The sequence below is a fragment of the Rattus rattus genome, chromosome 1 (assembly GCF_011064425.1).
Source record: "Rattus rattus isolate New Zealand chromosome 1, Rrattus_CSIRO_v1, whole genome shotgun sequence".
Taxonomy (NCBI): Eukaryota; Metazoa; Chordata; class Mammalia; order Rodentia; family Muridae; genus Rattus; species Rattus rattus.
This window is the reverse complement of record NC_046154.1, coordinates 165,915,184-165,935,452: the sequence shown is the minus strand read 5'-3', so window position 1 is coordinate 165,935,452 and position 20,269 is coordinate 165,915,184. Positions and strand designations below refer to the sequence as shown.

At 49.5% G+C, this 20,269-nt stretch overlaps 1 protein-coding gene across 3 annotated transcripts in view; it reads right to left on the bottom strand.

The window, feature by feature from the left end:
- The window catches only part of Nt5dc3 (5'-nucleotidase domain containing 3), a 57,273-nt gene that overhangs the window by 21,424 nt on the left and 15,580 nt on the right, over positions 1-20,269 (bottom strand). For 2 of the 3 annotated variants that reach the window (XR_004388837.1, XM_032910804.1), the window contains exons 2-8: positions 15,919-16,103; positions 10,376-10,450; positions 9,668-9,723; positions 5,089-5,179; positions 3,957-4,094; positions 584-644; positions 76-178 (exon numbers count right to left, since the gene is read on the bottom strand). Coding sequence is in view for 2 of the 3 variants with exons in the window: in XM_032910804.1 (XP_032766695.1) it covers positions 76-178; positions 584-644; positions 3,957-4,094; positions 5,089-5,179; positions 9,668-9,723; positions 10,376-10,450; positions 15,919-16,103 (709 nt within the window). In the remaining variant the exon portion in view is untranslated. Of the gene's footprint in view, positions 1-75; positions 179-583; positions 645-3,956; positions 4,095-5,088; positions 5,180-9,667; positions 9,724-10,375; positions 10,451-15,918; positions 16,104-20,269 lie in introns of those variants that run through there. The other variant, XM_032910816.1, reaches the window with a different exon arrangement.

The window sequence follows — 20,269 nt, the reverse complement described above, 5'->3', positions numbered from 1 at the left end:
TATTTCTTTCCAGCTACTAAAATGAATGGCATCTGACCCGCGAGCCAACAGCTGCAGGGGGCAGACAGAACTTACACAAAGCTACTGGGGCTATTGGTAATGAGGAACATCTTCTTGCCGTGGGCAGCCAATTTAGCCAACACCGCGCGGGTCTGCTCAGCATAACAGATGTACTTCTCTAGGAATGAGAGGGAAGTTCACACAGTCAGGACGGAATCGGGCACTCTGCAGGCACTTATGAGATGGGCACCTGGGGCACGCAGAGTCCTAGGCACAGTGGGGAAACTCAGGTCTCAAGGAAGGCTGACTCCGGGAAGTATGGGAAAGTCCAGTGCACAGGAAACAAAGACTACCCCTCCCCCAAACCCCACCCCCACTGAAGAGAAGGATAATATGGTTCAGCTGCCACCCCCTCTTAGACTGACAGACACCAGGAATCTACACCGCAGGATCAGGGGCCTTAAACAATCCTCAGGAACCCGCTGTGGCCCCTGCTCCGCCCCGCCCACCCCGGGGTGCGATGTCTAACCGCCCACACACCAACGCCCACACACCAGCACGGCAAGTGCTGCTGGGCGCTTACCAATGTCCGCTTCGATGGCTCGGTACATTATTCCCTTGATGTGGACATCCCGTATGGAGTCCTGTGAAAAAGCAGATTCCTCATCAGTGAGAGAGAGCTGAGGGGGCGGGACGTTAGCACCACGGGGCTCACTGCCGGTCAGTCCAAGGTCTACACCTCCCAACGCTAGCCCAGGAAGCGTCTAGGGCAAACTTGTGCTTCCGCAGTGACACGGGCTGTTGCCATACGTTTCCAAGCACCTCCTTTGAGAAGGTCATTTGTGCAATTCTGAATGAGGTCCCCATGACAAACAGCAGTTTACATGCAGGGTGATAAACAGAGGGCATACAGCCTGCAGGAAGGGAGTCCCTGTCCCTCGTCCTCATCTTTACACGCAACAGTTCTGTAAGGTCAGGCAGAGGTAGGGACAAAGACGAGATGCAGGAAAGAGAGAGAGCCAAAGTCCATTGCAGGCTCAGGGCTGTGCCAGCATGGTGTCACCAGGCGTCACTGCAGAGCTCTGCTGGCAGGGTGAGAGATGTCTAGCAGCCCTTCTTAGACTCCTGGAGTGTGATGGAAACTTTCTGGTACCAGTGGCAGGGGCCTAGGTCTATCTTGTTACCGGTAGACTTCTGTCAGAGTGGACCACTCAGGGCTATAAACTTAATCTCACTTAGCTTCAGCATAAACCCATTTCACTTTTACTCAACACAGAAGGCAATGGTGAAGAATCTAGGCCCTGCTGTGTGACATTGGGCAAGACAGTCAAGCTCTCTGTGCCTCGGTGTCTTTAAACTGGGGTAATGATAATAGTAGCACCAATACAAAGGCTTGATGAGTTAATATAAAAGTCAGAACAGAGTCTGGAACATCAGCTCTGTGAGCGCTTGCTGTTGGTGGTAGCAATCCTTGGAGGAAAAACTGAACCTTCATGTAAACATTTCTCCTGTTGCAAGTGAGTCTTAAATAGAGTGTCTCTATACACAAAAGGAGAGTTGAAACTAAATATTTAAACTTAGCCCAATTTTTATCAAAGCGAGGCTGAGAAAGTACAAGGCACCCTCGACTCTAAATCCTGAAATCAGGATATACTGGATGAGGGAAGTTGAAAGGTGGCTCAATGGTTAAGAGCACTGGCTGCTCTTCCAGAGGGCCTGGGTTCAATTCTTTTTTTTTCCCCTTTTCTTTTTTTCCGAGCTGGGGACCGAACCCAGGGCCTTGCGCTTGCTAGGCAAGCGCTCTACCACTGAGCTAAATCCCCAAACCCCTGGGTTCAATTCTTAACGCACCATGTGGTGGCTCACAAGAGACTAGGGCACCAGGCATGCGCACACGGTATATAGACATGCATACAGATGAAACACCCATACACACACACACACACACACACACACACACACACACACACACACACACACACACACACACAGCTAGACATAGTAGTGCAAGCCTTTAATCCTGGCACGCAGGGGCAGAAGCATTCTCTGTGAGTTTAAGGCCCAGCCTGATCTACACATCAAATTCCAGGACAGCCAGAGCTACACAGAGGAACCCTGTCTCAAAAAAATAAAAAACAACAAAATTTACACTGGCCATGAGTATACAATAAAAATATTTTGGTATAGGAATAGGTATCTTTGGGGGCTTGAGAGGTGGCTCAGAGGTTAAGAGCACTGACAGTTCTTCCAGAGGTCCTGAGTTCAAATCCCATCAATCAATAAATGGCTCACGACCATCTGTAATGGGATCTAATGCCCTCACATACATAAAATAAATAAATTAATCTTTTTAAAAAAGATTAAAAAATATGTATCTTTAAGAATATATAAATATTTTAATTAGTTGTCTCCAGCTGAATCTCACCATGTATATTATCCACATGTAAGGGTGGGCCCTGACATAGCAGGGGATGGACAATGCAAAATGAACTCAATGGTATTGCCGTAGCCTATTGGCTCATGGCTTTGTTTGGGCGTGTTTCGTCTCAACTGGTCTTTTGTCCGTAGATTATGGTTCCTCATCTTGTGCTTTTATGGACTTCAGTTATATGTGTGTTTCTTCTTCTATTTTTTTTTAAATTCTGTTCTTTTGTTGTTAACTTCTAAAGAGAGCAAAAAGGAGGAGTTGGGGGAGGGGAGAAGGGAAGAATCTGGGAGGAGTTGGGGGAAGGGAAGTCATGAGCAGAATATATTGTTTGAAAATCTTTTCAGTTAAACGATATTGTGGCTATGGTAGATACAGGAGTACAAGCCTATAATCCCAGCACTCAGAATACAGATGCAGGCAGATCGCTAAGGGTTCAAGGTCATAAGGCCTACAGAGCAGGTTCCAGGCCAGCCAGGGATACAGAGTGAGACCCTGGCTCAGAAACAAAAAACAAAACCAAACAACAGCAACAACAGCAAAAGCTGTGGCTATAAGAACACATAATAGATAAATGAAATGGAATTATTGGTGCAAAACACTATACCTGTGCATGTGCACACACACACACACACACACACACACACACACACACAAAACACACACATACACACACACCCACACACACGCACATGTTTTTTAAAAATCACATTTCCATAAAGTTAACACTGTCTGAAACATTACTATGTGAAAGTTACTGTGCTATTTTACATGTGTTATGTTATTTGGACCCCTAGCAATCTTGATAGGTAGGTACTAAACGTTCATTCACTTAGAAACTAAAATACAATAAAAAAATAAATTAAATAGGCATTTTTAAGAAAACTAAATTATATTGTTTATATTGTAAAAATGTAAGCACTCTGTGATTATCAAATAAATAATACCCGAACATATTTTTAGTATTAAGAAAGTTGGCACAGCTTAATACATAGAATTCTATAACTGTGACTGAACATGAACTAAAAATACACAAACTTATAAAACGTGTACATATGCAGCTAAGGGCTGTATCTGTCTGCAGCCCTCCAGTGGGATTCTGCCAGCCTCAGTGAGTCACTTGGAGCCTTTGTGGCTATGAGGAAAAGGTTCCCTATAAACCAACCTCTCCGTACCCCACCCCCAGCCTGGGCATCTTGATGGGGGACAGTGGCCTCTCCTGTATGAAGGAGATATCCTCCTTATAGCAGGCTTAGGTAGGAGAGCAGGCAGGACTGCCAGAGAGTTAATCAGTCCAGGTCACAGCGGACACATCTGTGATAGAGCGGCTGCCCCGATTGTTCTGATGTTTCTGAAACAGCTGTGTCCCTTAATGACTTCCACTGTCAATCACAGAGACAGTGAGCTGAGAGAGAGAGAGAGAGAGAGAGAGAGAGAGAGAGAGAGAGAAGCACACACACCCCAGATAGCAGCTGGCCTTCTCTGGGAGGCCACAGAGCCGCAGCCTGAAGTCCCCCTGCCTCCGCCTCACCTTGACATCTTTGTACAAGTGCACAGGCTCATAGTCGATGTTGTTCTTCAGGAAGTGCTCGTTCACGCAGGACAGCAGGGTCATCTCGGGCAGTGAGAAGATGTCCATGAACTGCTTCATGGTGTTCCCGTGAGAACTCTGCAGAGGGAAGACAGGCTTAACGAGCAGACCCGTCTCACGAGGTGACAAACAGCAGAGGCTGCTGGCAGTCAGGGGTTTCCAGGAACCCACCCGCAGCTCCCTCTGCACAGGGCGCCCTTCAACAGTGAGACAGTGAAACGCTCCCCTGTCTGAGCCTCCGCAGAAGCGACTCTTCCTAGGTGCGCTTAGGTAGCCCTCCTGCTTCCTTCCCTTCCTTCCTTCCCTCTCCCTCTCAGGAGGTCACAGAGGATAGCAACACTGGAGTCGCGCCCAGGCAGAGGCAGCAGAGCAGACCTCAGTGTCAGAATGCTTCAGCCCACCTCAGGACATACAGGTCCCCTGGCTAAGTGACTTAGTGACTTAGTGACTTAGACCAAAAAGAGGTGGAGCCGCACCTGCTCAGGGACGGTAACAAGTGGGGTAGATAAGAGAAGGTGGGGAGGCCGTCCCGCAGAGGGAGACATCATGGACGACAGAGAGTCAGCAAGAGCCCACAGTGGCTCTTCAGCACTGTAGTCTCTCACATCTACAACCCCTCCACTCCCAATGGGATTCCACCAATCACACACACAGCAGGGGAGCCCAACAGCTAAAGGTCTTCAGCCACAGATGCCCCTTCCCCAAAATGCCACGGGCCCAAGGCTCGGCTCTTACCAGCTGGGGGTACTGTGAAGTCACCAGATCATAAACTGCACCCGGAGACTAAGGTCCTGACCAACTCAGAGCTGACACAGGAGGCAGGGCCCAGCCATAGGAACCGATGTGTCTGTGCCCCTAAACCCTTATCTTCCTCCCTCCCTCCGCTACCCATTTCCCCTCCCCCACACCCTTCTCACTGATGTTCTGCCTCACCACAGGCCCGGATGCATCAGAGCCAAGACCTCTAAAACCAGAAGCCAAAGTCAGTCCTACCCCCCTCAGATGCTTTCCCAGCCACCAAACGGTCAAAGGAGAAAGGCCGATGTTCCGGGTGGCCGGTGGCTTTCCTTACCTTTCCATAAAAGTCACTCATCTGCTCCAGAGGCACGTGGGACCCCTCGTACATGTCAATGACCTCTTCATCAGGAACAACACTGAGGCCTCTGCAAAAAATACAGACGCTCAACGGAGAGAACGGCTCTGGACTGCGTCTCCTGATGCGGTTTTCCACTGTGGTAGGAGACTTGTCTCCATGAGACAAAACACGCCACAGCAGCAGCTGCAGCCAGCAGGCGGGATATTACTGTTGGGCCTCTGTCGCTGACAAGTTCCAGATTCACGCCCGGCGTGGCGGTAGGCACCTTAGTCCCAGCACTCGGGAGGCAGAGGCAGGCAGATCTTTGGGTTCAAGGACAATCTGGTCTACAGACAGAGCTGCAGGGCAGCCAGGACTACACAGAGAAACCCTGTCTCAGAAAGCAACGGGCTGGAGAGCACTGGCTGCTCTTCCAGAGGTCCTGAGTTCAAATCCCAGCAGCCACATGGTGGCTCACAACCATCTGTAATGGGATCTAATGTCCTCTTCTGGTGTGTCTGAAGACAGCGACAGTGTACTTATATATAATAAATAAATCTTAAAAAATAAATAACAACAAACAAAACAGGTTTACAGCACTAACTAATCCGACATCACACCTCAGACATGCCAAGCAGGGTTACGCCTGGGCGCTCCATTACTAGTCACTGTTCTTCCCACAGGAGCGGCCATGCATTAGCAAAGTAGAAAGCAGCATGTCAGTGTTTAAATCCAGGGTCTCTCAGCTCTCAGCCCACTATGATGGAAGGTTTGCCAAGGACTGGCTTTGGGTCAGAGTGTTTCACACAAGTGAGCAGAGAAAGACTGTTCGTGTTCTAATTCACTCTTCTTCCTCCGCTACCGTCCCCTATTGAGTGCTGAGGTAGAAAGGGTCACACAGGAGGCTGAGTGGATTATACCCACGACCCGAGGCAGAGGCAGGCAGGCAGGCAGGCAGGCAGGCAGGCAGGCAGGCATCCCTCTCTACACACTCACCACCTGCCAGCCCCTGCAACTTGCAAATGAGTCCAGTCTCTGCCTATCCAGTGAATTCTAGTGTCATTCTGGCCTCTGCCGCCAGCATGCAGAGTGGGTGCCACATGCTGACACGGACTTTCCCATCCCAGAGGGCTGCTCTTCCGCCCTTCTCCACAGGTGAGCACTTGAGAAACAGAACCAGTAACTAGGAAACTGCTAGACCCGGCTGCCTTCCACAGGGGCGGGTCGAACAGCAGGAGCTCTAACTGGTGATTAGGCACAGGGCCTTCTGATATTGAGGTGCACACACTATGTAAACCTGATACTGAGGTGCACACTCTGTGTAAACCTGATACTGAGGTGCACACTCTGTGTAAACCTGATACTGAGGTACACACATGATATGGTTTCTGCTTTGATATGTGATATCCTCTTATCTCCACTCCCCACATTAGGTTTAAAGGCACCCCACTGCATCCACTGACATTTTGCCTGACTGACTTGTTACAACTCTTGGCCTTTTGAGAACAAAAGAACACTGTGCTCCAGCAATCAGATAAGACACTGCTAGCAAAGCAGACCATTCTAGACTGACCTTGGAGAACAGCTCTTGCAAAGCCATCTACACAGCCATACAAGGAAGGAAAGCAAGCAAAAGCCCGAGGGGAACCATGAGCTGAGGGCTGAGGCTTCCCTCTCTCTCCCACTCCCTGCCTCCCCATAAAGCCCCAGAGGCCTGGCCTTGCAGCCAGTGCTGCGGCTGAATGAAACCTAAGGCTTAACCTACAGCAGATCCCAAAATGGAGTGCAACTGGACCTTGCAGGTTTCTTCTCACTATTTATTCTTGACTCGTTTAGAGGGGAGCGAGAAATGCACTTTCGCCTGCCCAACCCGCACACCTCCACCCCACAACCAGCTGTACAGAGCAGGCTCTGGAGTTGGCCTTTGACAGAGAAACCCAGGCTTCCAGAGCATCACGAGCCTGCTGAGACCAGTGATGTGCGGGCAGCAAAGAGGAAGTGAGGATGACCCCAGAGAAAGGCGCACAACACCCGGCCCTGGAGAGTCACTCTGCCAACACAGGGACTTAGACATAAACAGAGGGGACAACAGTGCGGGTGGGGGTGAGGAGGGCCTGGCATGAACCAAGGAAGGAGCAGGGCCACTTCAGACCTGGAGGATGAAACAGGACAGACTACAGTGGGCCATAGATAGGGGTAGGAATGGGGGACTTCCAGAAGGCAAGGAGAGGGGAGAGGAGCATGAGACAGGCCAGGCGTCTAGGGGAAAGTGGAACAGAGGCCTCCTGTTAATTTTGCCCAACTCATTCACTTCCTATGCTAATGAAGTGAAGCTTCTCTTCCCTCTGGAGCTGAGGCTGGGGGATGCAAGCTAGTGTTGCTTGAGAACACCAAGTCATGAAGTCAGCAAAGTCCTTATCTCACAAGCATAAGGAGCCAAAGTTGATCCCCCGGAACCCACATTTAATAAGATGATGAGGAGGAGGAGGAGGACGATGAGGACGATGACGATGAGGATGATGACAGATAGTATAAGCTGGACACAGTGGCCCCATGCCCATAAACATATCAGTGCTATGAAGCTGAAACAGGTGGACCCCTGAGGCTTGCTGACCAATCAGTCCAGTCGAATGGTGAGCCCCAAGTTTAGGGGGAGACCCTGTCTCAAAAATAAAGTGACTGAGAAAGACACCTGATATTGACCTCTACACACAAGCACACACACATAGGTAAACATAAATGAAAAACACAGCCACAGACACACACACACACACACACACACACACACACACACACACACACACACACACACACACACACACACAACAAAAGAAAGAAAGAAGGAAAGGTGAGTTCAGACAATGTCGATTTCAAGCTCAGAGTCAGCCAGATCTGTCCCTGGACTGCAGTCAGCAAAGCAATGTGGTTTCTTGTTAGTAAACCAGTTCCTGTTCATTTTCAGTTACTCAACTAAGGGTCTTAACGAACTCAGTAATTTAAAAACTTGTGTAGAAGCAGCCAAGAGTTGAAAGTAGGTAGAATAAAATGTCTGAAAGGTAGACATATGCCAAAGACTTCAAGACCACTGTGGGACATATGTAAACAAGAGGGGCCCCTGTCCCTGAGGCCAGGGAGGAGACAGAGACTGAAGAGGAATGGCCCCCACAGACTCGTGGGTTTGAAAGCTTGGCCGTGGGGATTGGCACTATAAGAGGTGTGGCCTTTTTGGTGGAAGTGTTTCACTGTGAGGGTGGTTTTGGGGTCTCAATCATGCTATACCTAGTGTGGCACACAGTCAGTCTCTTTCTGCTGCTCCTTCTCCAGCACCATGTCTGCCTGCATGCTTCCATGTCCCTGCCACAGTGATACTGGGCTGAACCTCTGAACCTGTAAGCCAGCCCAATTCAAATGTTGTCCTTATAAGAGTTGCTGTGGTCATGGTGTCTGTTCACAGCAGTAAAACCATAACTAAGACAGAGATACAGCGACAAAAGAAAAAATCAGGCGAGGCCTTTCCTAACACTGGTGACCCTCACTTCTGTGACGGCTAATCTGGGTCTGATCCCTGGAACCGACTCTATAATGTCCTCTGACGAAGTCTTCCCTGAGACAAGCAGCCACGCTAGACGGCACCAAGAGGACAGCGTCTGTTTTTTTATAAAAAGATAAACATTTAAGTCATTGGAAAGTAATCATGTTTGACCCATGTGACATTTTTGAAGAAGCAAAGAAACAAATAAAATAAATTTATTAAGTTAAGGAAAAAGCGATCATCGTACAAGGAAGAAGATTGGAGTGCACATCGCCACTTGTTTGTGAGTCCACGGGTGAGACCTAAGGAGTCAGCAAGAAGAATGACAGCTGTAACATTGAAGTCCAAGATGGGGGCAGAGTGCCAGAACCAAGCACTGTGACCACTGTCTAGAAACATACATGTGAGCGTGTGCATGCACGGAGAAGAGGACACAGGGTTGGCGGCCTGCAGACCTGTTTTACTCTCATAGGAAAATAAGTGTATGAGAGAAGAACCAAACTATAGCACGCATGCTTTTTAAAGTATAAGAGACAAACTACACCCTCCCAAACCCTTCCTAATAAGAAAATGCCAAGACAAAACCTTTCGTTTCGACAGTGAGAGATTTCTATCTAAACAACGTACTTCTACGAATTCTAATAAAGAAGAAAGGGAATCTTAATATCCAACACCTTAATCACCATATTGAGAATGATATGTACCCACCTCGCCCCAGCACCCCAGGACCCTCTCAGCATCCCAGTCAACCTCCTCCTGATGGCTACCCGTGACCTGAGAGCATGCCTGCCCACCGTCACCAGCCACTCTGGGCTGTACTGCTCACCTATGTGGCTTCTCACCCACCCTCAAGCCCCAGAAGGCATCCCGTAGCCAAACCCTCAGGGTTAGGTTGCACCAGGCCCTGTGACATATTCCTGAACAAGTCAGGGTGTGGCACAAGTGTGATCAACACATGGCCACTTCCCTTAACTAACCGGGTCAGTTAGCCAGGCCTGAGATCTGACGTCCCCAGGTCACACCTGTGAATCAACCCTTGCTTACCTGTACACCGTTCCCATCTGGATGTAATGAAAGGCATCAATCTTCATCAACACTGCCTTTAGGAACATAAACATGTGCACACACGTGAATTACAATGTGCATGTAAACTGAGCGATCCAAGGGTTGTTATAAACCCTGTCACCATTACATTTCCCTAACACAGTGGTTCTCAACCTTCCTGATGCTGCGACCCTTTGACTGTTGTTGTGAGCCTAGCCTTGGGGTGACCCCAACCTTAATTTTATTTTCCTTGCCACTTCCTAACAGACAGTTATGAACCACAGTATAAATATCTGTGTTTCCCGGTGGTCTGAGACACGGCCAGCCCTGTGAAAGGGTCATCATATCCCCAAGGGGTCACAACCCACAGGTTGAGAACCACTGCGTGCAGTTTCCAAAAGCCTTGCTTGTTAGCTGAGGTGCTTTTTAAGGGTATGGCATATGAGCGAAAGAAAAAGGGGAACCGTGTGACAGCTGGCTCCTCCCCCCACATCACCAGCACTAGCTGGCACCCCCAAACAGCACCCTGATTGCAAGCTTTCCTCATGCCTCTTGCCATTGGCTCGACCAAATCTATTTGGATAATCAGGTTCTGCAACCCCCAAGAACTTCATTCCAAACCATTCCCCAAGGACAGTGCCAGTGGCTTTACTGAGCAGCACCGTATTCCGAACACCAAGAAACTACAGAAGAACAGATCAAACTCACCCGCTGGACGTCGTAATGGAGTCCACGGATGGCAAAGTTTGGGTCATACTCGTACGTCCTGATTTCTGCAGGATACTGAGAGAGAAGAGAGGACATGTGGTTAGCTAAGATCAGAGAAGAGGACAGGCATGGGGGTGCACGCCCGGGACCCCAGCACTTACAAAGTTGTGGCAGAAGGATCAGGAGTTCAAGATTATTCTTGGCTACACATTGAGTTCAAGAAAAAAGAAAGAAAAGGAGGACACTAAGCTCAGGATGGGCACAGATCTGCCCCTGTAGGGAGGCTCAGGAGTCATTCTATTCTGGAAGGAAAGTGACCCCAGCAGGGACAGGCCACAACTTGGTCCTCTGTGTCTCAGCCCTGCCCCGAGCCCTATTTGTGTGTCCAGACTGAGATTAGACCTCACGCCCTTGACCCAACCCATTTGCACATCTAACACCATCATGCCGAGCTCTTCGATGGTCACTCTTAACTGTCAGCCTGTTAGGATCTAGTATCACCATGGAAACACACCTCTGGGCATGTCTGAAGAGCTTCTAGATTGGGCTAATGGAGGCGCAAAGACAAGCCTAGATATGGGTGGCACTGAGCTAGCCACCAGCATTTCTTGCTGCTTCCTGACGACAGACGCAATGGGACCAGCCTCCACTAGCCTGGGAGTGGGTCCTGCTCCAGGTCCTCTGTCTAAGCCAGGTATTTTGTCACAGCCTGGGGTGTTAACCAATAGAAGCTGCCCGCTTCCATGACATCCAAATGAGGTCATTTCAGGAGGAGCCTCTGTAAGTCTCCACTGTGCTCACCCAGCTGTGCCTGCTGGGGAACCCCACAGGTACTGTCCCAGGGCCCTGTCTCCCTGTGGTTCCCATCCACTTCCACTGCTCTGAGAATACACAGATTTCTTGAAGACAGCCATTTCCTAGTTACATAGCCTCAATCACGTTCTAAAACATTGTCAGTCTCTCCTCTATATCATATGAGAATCCAGGACCTTCCTTCCCCCAGACCCAGAGCTGAGAGCACCCATCCACCAGCTTCTGCTGCCTGCCTGTTGGTGCCGCTGTGCCCATTTTACAGAAAGAAAGGCTGGGGCAAGCATGGAGACCCCCAGGGAGCCTGCCAAGCCGCTCGCTCTGCTGTTGGCTCCCTGGAACCACCGAGCACCACTTGCCTGAAGGCAGGCACATGGCAGGTTTTCAAGTCAGGCTGCACGAAGCACTGACTTAAATGTCACATTTGGGCTCATTTATCTTGCACCTGTGTGTGTGCCAAGAAATCCCAACCTGATATTCCTCCCCGTGGGTGTTCTCAAGACTTCTGAACACCATGTACGGTTCTGCAGATTTCCTGAGATGCTTGCCAATGCCCACACTAAACCAGCCGTGGAGATGTGGCTCTGCTCACTGCACGTCTGAAGGCTCCATTAGCCTGGGGTGGGGTCACTGCCCAGCAGGAAGGAGACAGTGCCTCCTGCTTATTTGTGGCTCAGAGTTCTGGGGATTAGAGTCAAGAATTTACCCAGGTCTCCAAGTTGCACAGTGGTTGAGCCTTGGATCTGTGTCACATCCAGTCCACCCCTAGCCCACCTACTCCACCCTCAACCAGCCCAGAACCCTTCTTAGGGTTTCTATTGCTCCATAAAACACCACGGCCAGGGGGAAGTCAGGGCAGGAACTCAAGCAGAGGTCATGAGGAACTTGCCCAGCCTGCTTTCTTCTGGCGCTCAGAACACAAGTCCAGAGGTAGAGCCCAACTCTATAAGCTGGACCCTCTAGCATCAATCAATACTCAATAAATGCCCACTCGCCTACAGGCAATCTGATTGAGGCACTTTCTCAAGTGAGTTTCCTAGCCCCAAATTACTCTAGCTTGTGTCAAGTTGACAAAAAAAACCAACCAGTATAGCCCCTCTCCTCCCGGGTAGCGGCTACCAAGTCAGAAGCTCAACAAGTTGGCCGGAAGTATTTCCAAGCCAGAGAAAAGCATGGCTTTGAGGACAGACAGAAACAGCTGAACCTCAATAGGACAGCGGCTTCAGGAAAACCATGAGCATGCCAATAAAGCCCAAAGTTTGCCCTGGACAGAGCAGCCCTAGGAACATTAATTCCTCAGTGCGACAGAAGACTCAGGCAACCCCCCACGCATAGGTGACTGCCACAGTGCTGGAGCCTGGCTGTGTTCCGCCTTTGTGGCTAACTGCAGCTATCTGAATGGCTAATAGTTTCCACAGTGCAGCCGGGAATTTCAGAAGTACAGATGCCTGGAAGTGTACTGGTCTTTCAGAGCTCTTAGTCTGGTATTTCACACAGCCTGAATTATGAGTCTAGCCGAAAGTGACGCTCTTTCAGACCTCACAAAAGAGGAAGCAAAGACAGCACAACCTCCGTGGAGTGCTGGCCCAAACAAAGCTCTCACCCGCTGGCAGAGAGCCTGTACCTCAGGCATTTGTTGAGCGCGTATTTTGTGTCAAGCACTGTGCCAGGGACAGAGAATACAAGTGACAGTGTTGGTCCCAAGGGTCCCAAGGGAGTCTACCCTGGGAGCCATGCCATAAGCAAGAGAATACTCCTGGAGCACAACGCCTTACAGTGATCCATGCTATAGAGAACCCAGTGTGAGGGCCAGACGGCTGAGAGGAACAGCAGCCAGCCCTGTGCTGTCTGTGGCAAGCGAGGAGACACGGAAGGCAGCACTGGCAAGCCTATTAAAAATTCATTTTCCGGAAGGGAGAGAGCCCAGGGGAGTGTTTGTGGCTCTTATGTTTACTTTTTTGTTTAAAATTTGTTTGTTTTTTGGAGATAGTGTTTCTCTGTGTATCCCTGGCTGTCCTGGAACTCACTATGTGGACCAGGCTAGCCTTGAACTCAGTGAGATTTCAGTAGTCCCCCATCTAGCGGCTTTGCAATGATTCTACCTTCTACTTTACCCACTAGCTCATCTCTACCTCCAAAGAGTTTATAGAAGTATTTTATGTTCATAAGTTACTGTTTACACGACTATTTTAATTATCATATGAACAAAAGGAATGAAGAAGGAAGAAAAGAGGAAAGGAGAGGAGAGGAGGAGAGGAGAGGAGAGGAGAGGAGAGAGGGAGGAGGAGAGGAGAGGAGAGGAGAGAGGAGAGGAGGGAGGAAAGGAAAGGAAAGGGGTTGGGGATTTAGCTCAGTGGTAGAGCGCTTGCCTAGCAAGTGCAAGGCCCTGGGTTGCTCTCAGCTCCGAAAAAAAAAAAAAAAAAAAAAAAAAAAAAAAAAGGAAAAGGAAAGAAAAAAAAGGAAACCCTAGGGCAGAAAAGCATTGCTCTTCTGAAGGGCAATACAGAGTGAGAGAAGCAGACGGAGCTGAGTTCAGACCCTGCTCTGATCCCTGCTCTGATCCACAGCAGGCAGGCTGTGTCCATGACAACAGCACTGGTCCTTGCTAGGTGTCTTCTAGACATTAGACGTGCATAACATAGCAGCTCACCTAATGACCACAACACTATGAAGAAGACACTGTTCCCACCTAATGACATCACAACATGGTGAGGGAGGCACTGTTCCTAGACCCATTTTCTAGAGACAACAGTGGCTACTTGGACCTGGACCACACAGGAAATGATCCAAGCAATCTACTGGAGAACACGAGCTTCAGCACTCAGTCAGAAGTGGGGGACAGGACACTAGGACAGGATCCGGACTTCTCCGAGTGCTAGCACGCTCACAGCGCATGCTGCAGCTGGCCAGTACACAGGCAGCAGCCCTCCAAGGCCGTCCCCTGGAGTCTGCTAAGGGACAGTACCAGGTGGCGGCTGGAAGCAAGGGCTGGTTGCAGAGCCACCAGGGCCTGTTCGCCTGATCCTGGGGAGAGTGACTGGAGGCGGGCGGTGCTTTAGATGGAGTGGGACGAACGATGATGAAATGTTAAAACAGAAGAACGTCGCGGCTCCGGCCAGCAACGAGACAAAAGGGCATTTTTGCCAAATGCTGTTCCTACAACATACCTGCGTCAATCCACTGAGAAGACAGAAAATAAGCTGAACCAGACGTTCAGGGTCTGAAGCCAACTGGAACTTTGGCTTTCTCAGATACGTATCTAGTACCAGGGGATGGTTGCCCCACAACTGTCACATCTTCAGAGCTTCCCATCTGGGAGGGGACAAACTGCAGGTTTCACAGCTGGGTTTCCAGGTTACTCATTACACCCCAGCCCACTGCTGCTGGCCCAGGCTGAAATCATACCCCGTGTGCATAAGCTACTCCCACTACATGCTGTGCTACCTTTAACCCTCTGCTCTGGGGTCCTCAGGGAGTCTGTCAGGTGACTTCCTTAGTAACCGTCCCAGTGTCTGATATCCTCCAGAACGATTCCCAGGTCACCCTTCCTGCATCCACAGCGCATGAAAGCCACAGATAAAACCTAAGGAGGGAAGGACGACGGGGATGGGCAGAGGAGCTTAACGGTCAGCACCATCTGCTGCAGGGCATTTGGTCACACTGTGAACCCCAAGACTGTGAACTGGAAAAGTCTTGTTGTGGTGTGGCTCAGCCCTGGCACACGCCTTTAACCCAAGAACCTTCTGCAAACAAGAGCTAAATAAAGTCAGAGAAAGGAGGGTCTGTGAGTTGAAGGGTATTTAAGGCAGCAAGGAGAAGAAGGAGCTCTTCCCTTCCGGGACTTCAGTAGGAAGGTCAGCTGGGCGCCTTCTCTGCCTCTCTGAGCTAGCAGGTTTTCACTCACATCTGAGTCTTCATTGGTTTGTCATTTAAAACAATAGCCATCGAAGACAGAAATGTTCAACACAGAGAGCTTCAAAATCAAAGCAAAGTCCTGGTTTTGGGGGGGAGGGGCGCCAGGCTCTGGTTGGAGACAGAGATTATAAACATACTTGTTATGTAGTATTGGGGTGCGGGGGGTATAACCCCAGAACTGAAGGGATGGAGCTTGCCGGCCAGACAGTCTACCCCAGCAGTTCTCAATCTGTGGGTCACAATCCCTCTGGGATCTAACAACCCTTTCACAGGGGATGCCTATGGTTATCGTAAAACACAGATATTTACATTACAATTCATAACTACAAAAGTACAGTTATGAAGTATAAATGAAAAAAATATAGTTATGAAGTAGCAATGAATAATTTTATGGTTTGGGGGTGTCACCGTAACATGAGGAAATGTATAAAGGGTCACAGCATTAGGAAGGTTGAGGTCCACTGCTGTAGCTTAATTGAGCTCCAGACCAATCAGAGAGCCTGTCTCAGGGGACTTAGACAACACTCCTGAGATGACACCCAAGGCTGTTCTCTTGCTCCACTTGTATACAAACTTGTACATATCTATGTATTTGCACATACATGAAGACTCATGCACACACATACACATAACTAGGTTCTAGGTAAGAGTCACTTGGAAAGTTGGAATGGACCGAAACCTGCTTCTTCATCCTGCAGCCACTCACTGCAGGGCTTCTGTAAAAGGGCAGGGCCTGGGCATGCACGCACAGGGCTGTCTGCTCTTCAGACACCACAGGGGTCAAAGGGAAGAGGACAGGAAGGTCTCTGCAGCCTTACCCTGTGTTCGTTGATGAGAAGGTCCCGGGCAGCGTTGAAGATGAGCGTGTGGAGGTGTTTGGAATAGAACACCAGGGTGTAATCGTAGTCGAAGCCATATATCTCGATGTCCGACAAGCTCATCTCATTGTTCGAGAAAATGGCATCTGGATTCAGCAAGTTGTTCATGATGGAGGGAACCAATTCTAGGAGCAAAGAAAAGAACCTGTCATCTCCTGGGACAGACAGGGGTTGGATGACAAAGGGAGCAGTTTGCACATCCATGTGATGTCTGGAACAGGCAGATGCCAGGCTGGGGAGGCAGCTCAGTGGTAGAACACTTGTGGGGAGGGAGGAAGAGGAGGAGGGAAGAAGGAGAAAGGTAGGTTTGTGGGGACAGAAAAGAAGACTAGTGGCTGTGCCAGACGGGTGAGGAGGTGACTGTTACTGGGTCTAGAATTTCTTTCCAGGTGGTAGAAATATTCTCAATTTGATTGTGGTGACGGCCACAGCAGAATGCATTTCATGAATATACCAAGTGCATGGGTGGGGCTCCTGGAGTCCTCATGTGCGTTCAGAGGAGTCTCCATCATGCTGATGAGATTGTCACTGAGAAAGAACACGAGCTGCAGTGCCTCAAGGGATCAACATTTTTAAATATGAGAGAGAGGGGGGGGGGAGGGAGAGAGGTTGATTCTAACATTCAATGTATTGGCTACCCATGTCTCCATATATATCCTATAAGGCTGACCTTACTACACACACAAGCCTGTGTGTCCATCTCCATAGTTCATATTCAACCACAAGCTCACATCATCGCAGACGCTGAGATCTGACCTCAGGCTACTACGACCTGACACTTCAATATATGTATTATATATGTACACCATAACCAACCTGACATTTGACTCATTTAATTCCTTCCTACTTAATAATAACACCTTTGTGGTGAGCAGATCACTTCTTTCAGCTGCATTAGGGGTGGGGTCACCCCATCCAACATCGGGGTCCACCAGTCAGGGAAGCAGTTTGTACTGCAGCAGGTCTCTCCGTTTGAGGGGCAGCTAGGACATCACTTCTTTCTTAAAGGGATTCCAAAAATTCCTTCTACCTTACCATTTCCATGAGTTCAAATGGACCCTTACTGCGATCCGATCTGCAAGGCAAGGGAGGACTGTGGCTCAGGGCTGTGACTCAGTGGCAAGAGTGCATGCTATGCCCAGAGCCATCTGACCCCAGCACTGAAAGCACAGCCTGAAGATGAAATAGAGGCTGTTAGTGGTTTTAGCTCTGCAGTGTGTTGGAATATTTCCCTGTATTTATTCCCCCAAAAAAATAATCCATTTAAGCCATGGATTTTTAACAACCTATGATTTTTAACAAGACTAAAGCCATGTCCACCCCTGCTTCTGCTCTCACCCCATCCAGACACCATAAAGATTGTTCACAGACTCTGAAGACAGTGTCCCCGCAGCCATGTTGGTAGCCTGCACAGAAGACAATAGAGAGAACGTATGACTGCAAGAGTGTGTGTATGTGTACATGTGTGCTGTGGTGTGTGTGTGCCCCTGCACTGCCCCCAGTCAACCAATCGAATGTAAAACTGTATTTTTAAAAACAAAAACATAACTAAATAAACGAGTCCGCCCATTATTTTTACGTCTTTTGACTATGAACAGTTTCCACTAGGGAGCCATCTTAGTAACCAAGCCATGACAACCTTATTGGTCACGTGACCAGACCCCTACCAGGGCAGAGTCCCAGCTATAGTCCTGAAAGTTACAGCCCTTGGCAAACCCAGCAGAAGTTAGAAAAACCTCACAGACCTGCGGTCAGTGGCAGATGGCTACCCCCTGAGGTGTCTTCCCCATACATCAAATTAAAATCCCACTTAGACCCCACACGGTTTCCAGGCCAGTGTGTGAGTAAGCACAATTTTGCTCACACTGACATTTCTACAGAACTCCCCAACAAATGACACACTCTCATTAGTGTCCTTCATTAAAAACAACAGACAACTGCCTTGGGTTTCGGGGTGAGGGCGGTGGTGGGTGGTTCTCTGTCTCATCCGCAAGTGGCACGGCTCAGAGGGCAGTAAGACTAACGTGCAGAAAACGGGAGGCAGGCAGTTCACGAGAACTGACTCCAGGTGGGGAGAAGCCAGCACTGCCTGGTCCTCCAGGTCTGATACCGAGGATCCTTGTTATGTGGCCGGGCTGCTGTAGGTGATGCTATTTCCTGCATATGACAGATTCACCCAGATGGCATAGGAAAGCCGGATGGCTTATGGTGTGCCCAAAAGCTCCCCTTTCACAAATGACCTTTGTGTGGGAAGCTCCAACGGCCTGCTTTAGTTTAGGCTTATATTTAGAAAAAGCACTGGCAAGAAAGCCCGAAAGGCAGCGCATGAGAAATGCCCCACAGGTCAGCCGCGTGGAGCCACCCAAGACTTCCCAGGGCTGGTCACCAATGGGCTGCCCATCACATGAGGGTCACCACCTCCACGCCTGGCTGCGTCACATGCCAGTCTTCAACGCAGGCACAGGGGAAGCATCAGAAGCCTGAAGGGACCTCAGCTACTCTCTAATGTGACGTCATGATCAGACTGCCCCTCTCAGTCACCCACTGGAACTAACTGCAGAGGTAGACACGGGAGTGGGTGTAATGGAGAAAGTGAGTTCCTTTTGCACACAACAGAGACAGCAAGAGGTACGACTGGTGCTGGGAAGTGGAGCGGCAGCTCTGTGCGCCACAAGGCACAATGGGCTGGAAGCTGTGTCCCCCAGTAGATAATATGGCTACTGTAGGTGATGCTATTTGCTGAGTATGACAGATTCACCCAGATGACGTAGGTGAACCAGGTGGCTTCTGGTTCTCTATCTACTAATCCCACAAACCACTGGGAAATGTGCTAAACAAGGTAGGGTAAATAATCCCAGCACCTAGAAGCACGGGGTGCGGGGTGAGGTTCAGCCAGCCTGGGCTACACAGTACCATAACCCTGTTTCAAAAAAGAAATTGCAGGTGTTCTGTTTTGATTTGGGCTTGTGGTTGTTTACTGTATTATGACAAAATAACACATATAACAATTTACCGCCCTAATTTTTTTGTTGTTCTGCTTTGTTCATTTGGCGTTTTTGTTATCATTTTGTTTGGTCTTTGAGATTTGTTTCTTTGTTTGTTTGTTTGTTCTGAGACAGGGTTTCTCTGTGTAGTCCTGGCTGTCCTGAAACTCTCTCTGTAGACCAGGCTGGCCCAGAGCTCACAGAGATCCGTGTGCCTCTGCTTCCTGAGTCTGAGACTAAAGGTGTGACAGCCACTGCCCGGCCATCCTGATTATTCTGAAGTGTAGTTCAGTGGCTCACCCTCTGGAGTCCCACTGCCACCATCCAGCTCCAGAACTCTCTCTTTGTAGTGGCTATTCCTGGTTGTCAGCTTGACTCTATCTGGGATGAACTACCATCCAGAATTGGAGACTCAACTGTGATCCGGACTTGAGGCTGGGAGACCCAAGATTCTGACCTGGATCCTGGCATGGAGATCTTGAGGCACAGTGGCCATGAAACGCTTAGGCCCAGGTAAAGTAGCACAAGCCTTTAACTCCAGGAGACTGAGGCAAGGAGATCTTGGAGTTCAAGGTCAGCCTGGGACAAAACAAGTCCCAGATCCAGGCATGATGATGGTACACACCTTTAATGTGAGCCATACTTTCTGCTGGAGATCTACATTAAGGACACTGGAAGAAGGAAGAGTCACTCTTCGTCACCTGCTTGCACTTACTTGCCAGCACATCTGTTGGAACCCACTTCCACAGAAGAGCAGCTCAAACAACCAGCCTCGTGGGACTGAGTGACTACTAGGTTCTTCGACCTCCCATCCACATCTCACCACTGCCGGGACTATTGGACTACAGACTGTAGTCATCACAATAAATTCCCTCGATGTAGAGAGACGTTCCATAAGTTCTGTGACCCTAGAGAACGCTGGCTAATACAGTCTTGGAACACTCAAACACCGTCCCCCTAGATAACACCCCAGTGCACACCACCCCCTGCGTCAACACGGCTGTACGTCTCCGAGAGGTTGGCTGCTCTTCGGCACCTCACACACGCAGGCTCGCCCAGCACCTGCCCTGCACGTAATGTCTACTGCTTATCCATGGTGACGCGCCCACCGGGTCCTTCCCCTCCTCTATACTATTGTTACTCACCCAACAGTGCCCATGTGGAGAACGACCCGGGAGGTTGGTTCTCTTCTGCCATTGGGTCATACATGCCCTCACCCACCGAGCCGGCTCACCGACCCTCTACTTATACACTGACAAACGTCCATCCTGCTTTCCTCGAAGCTGTACACTCCTCTGTTCTGCTTT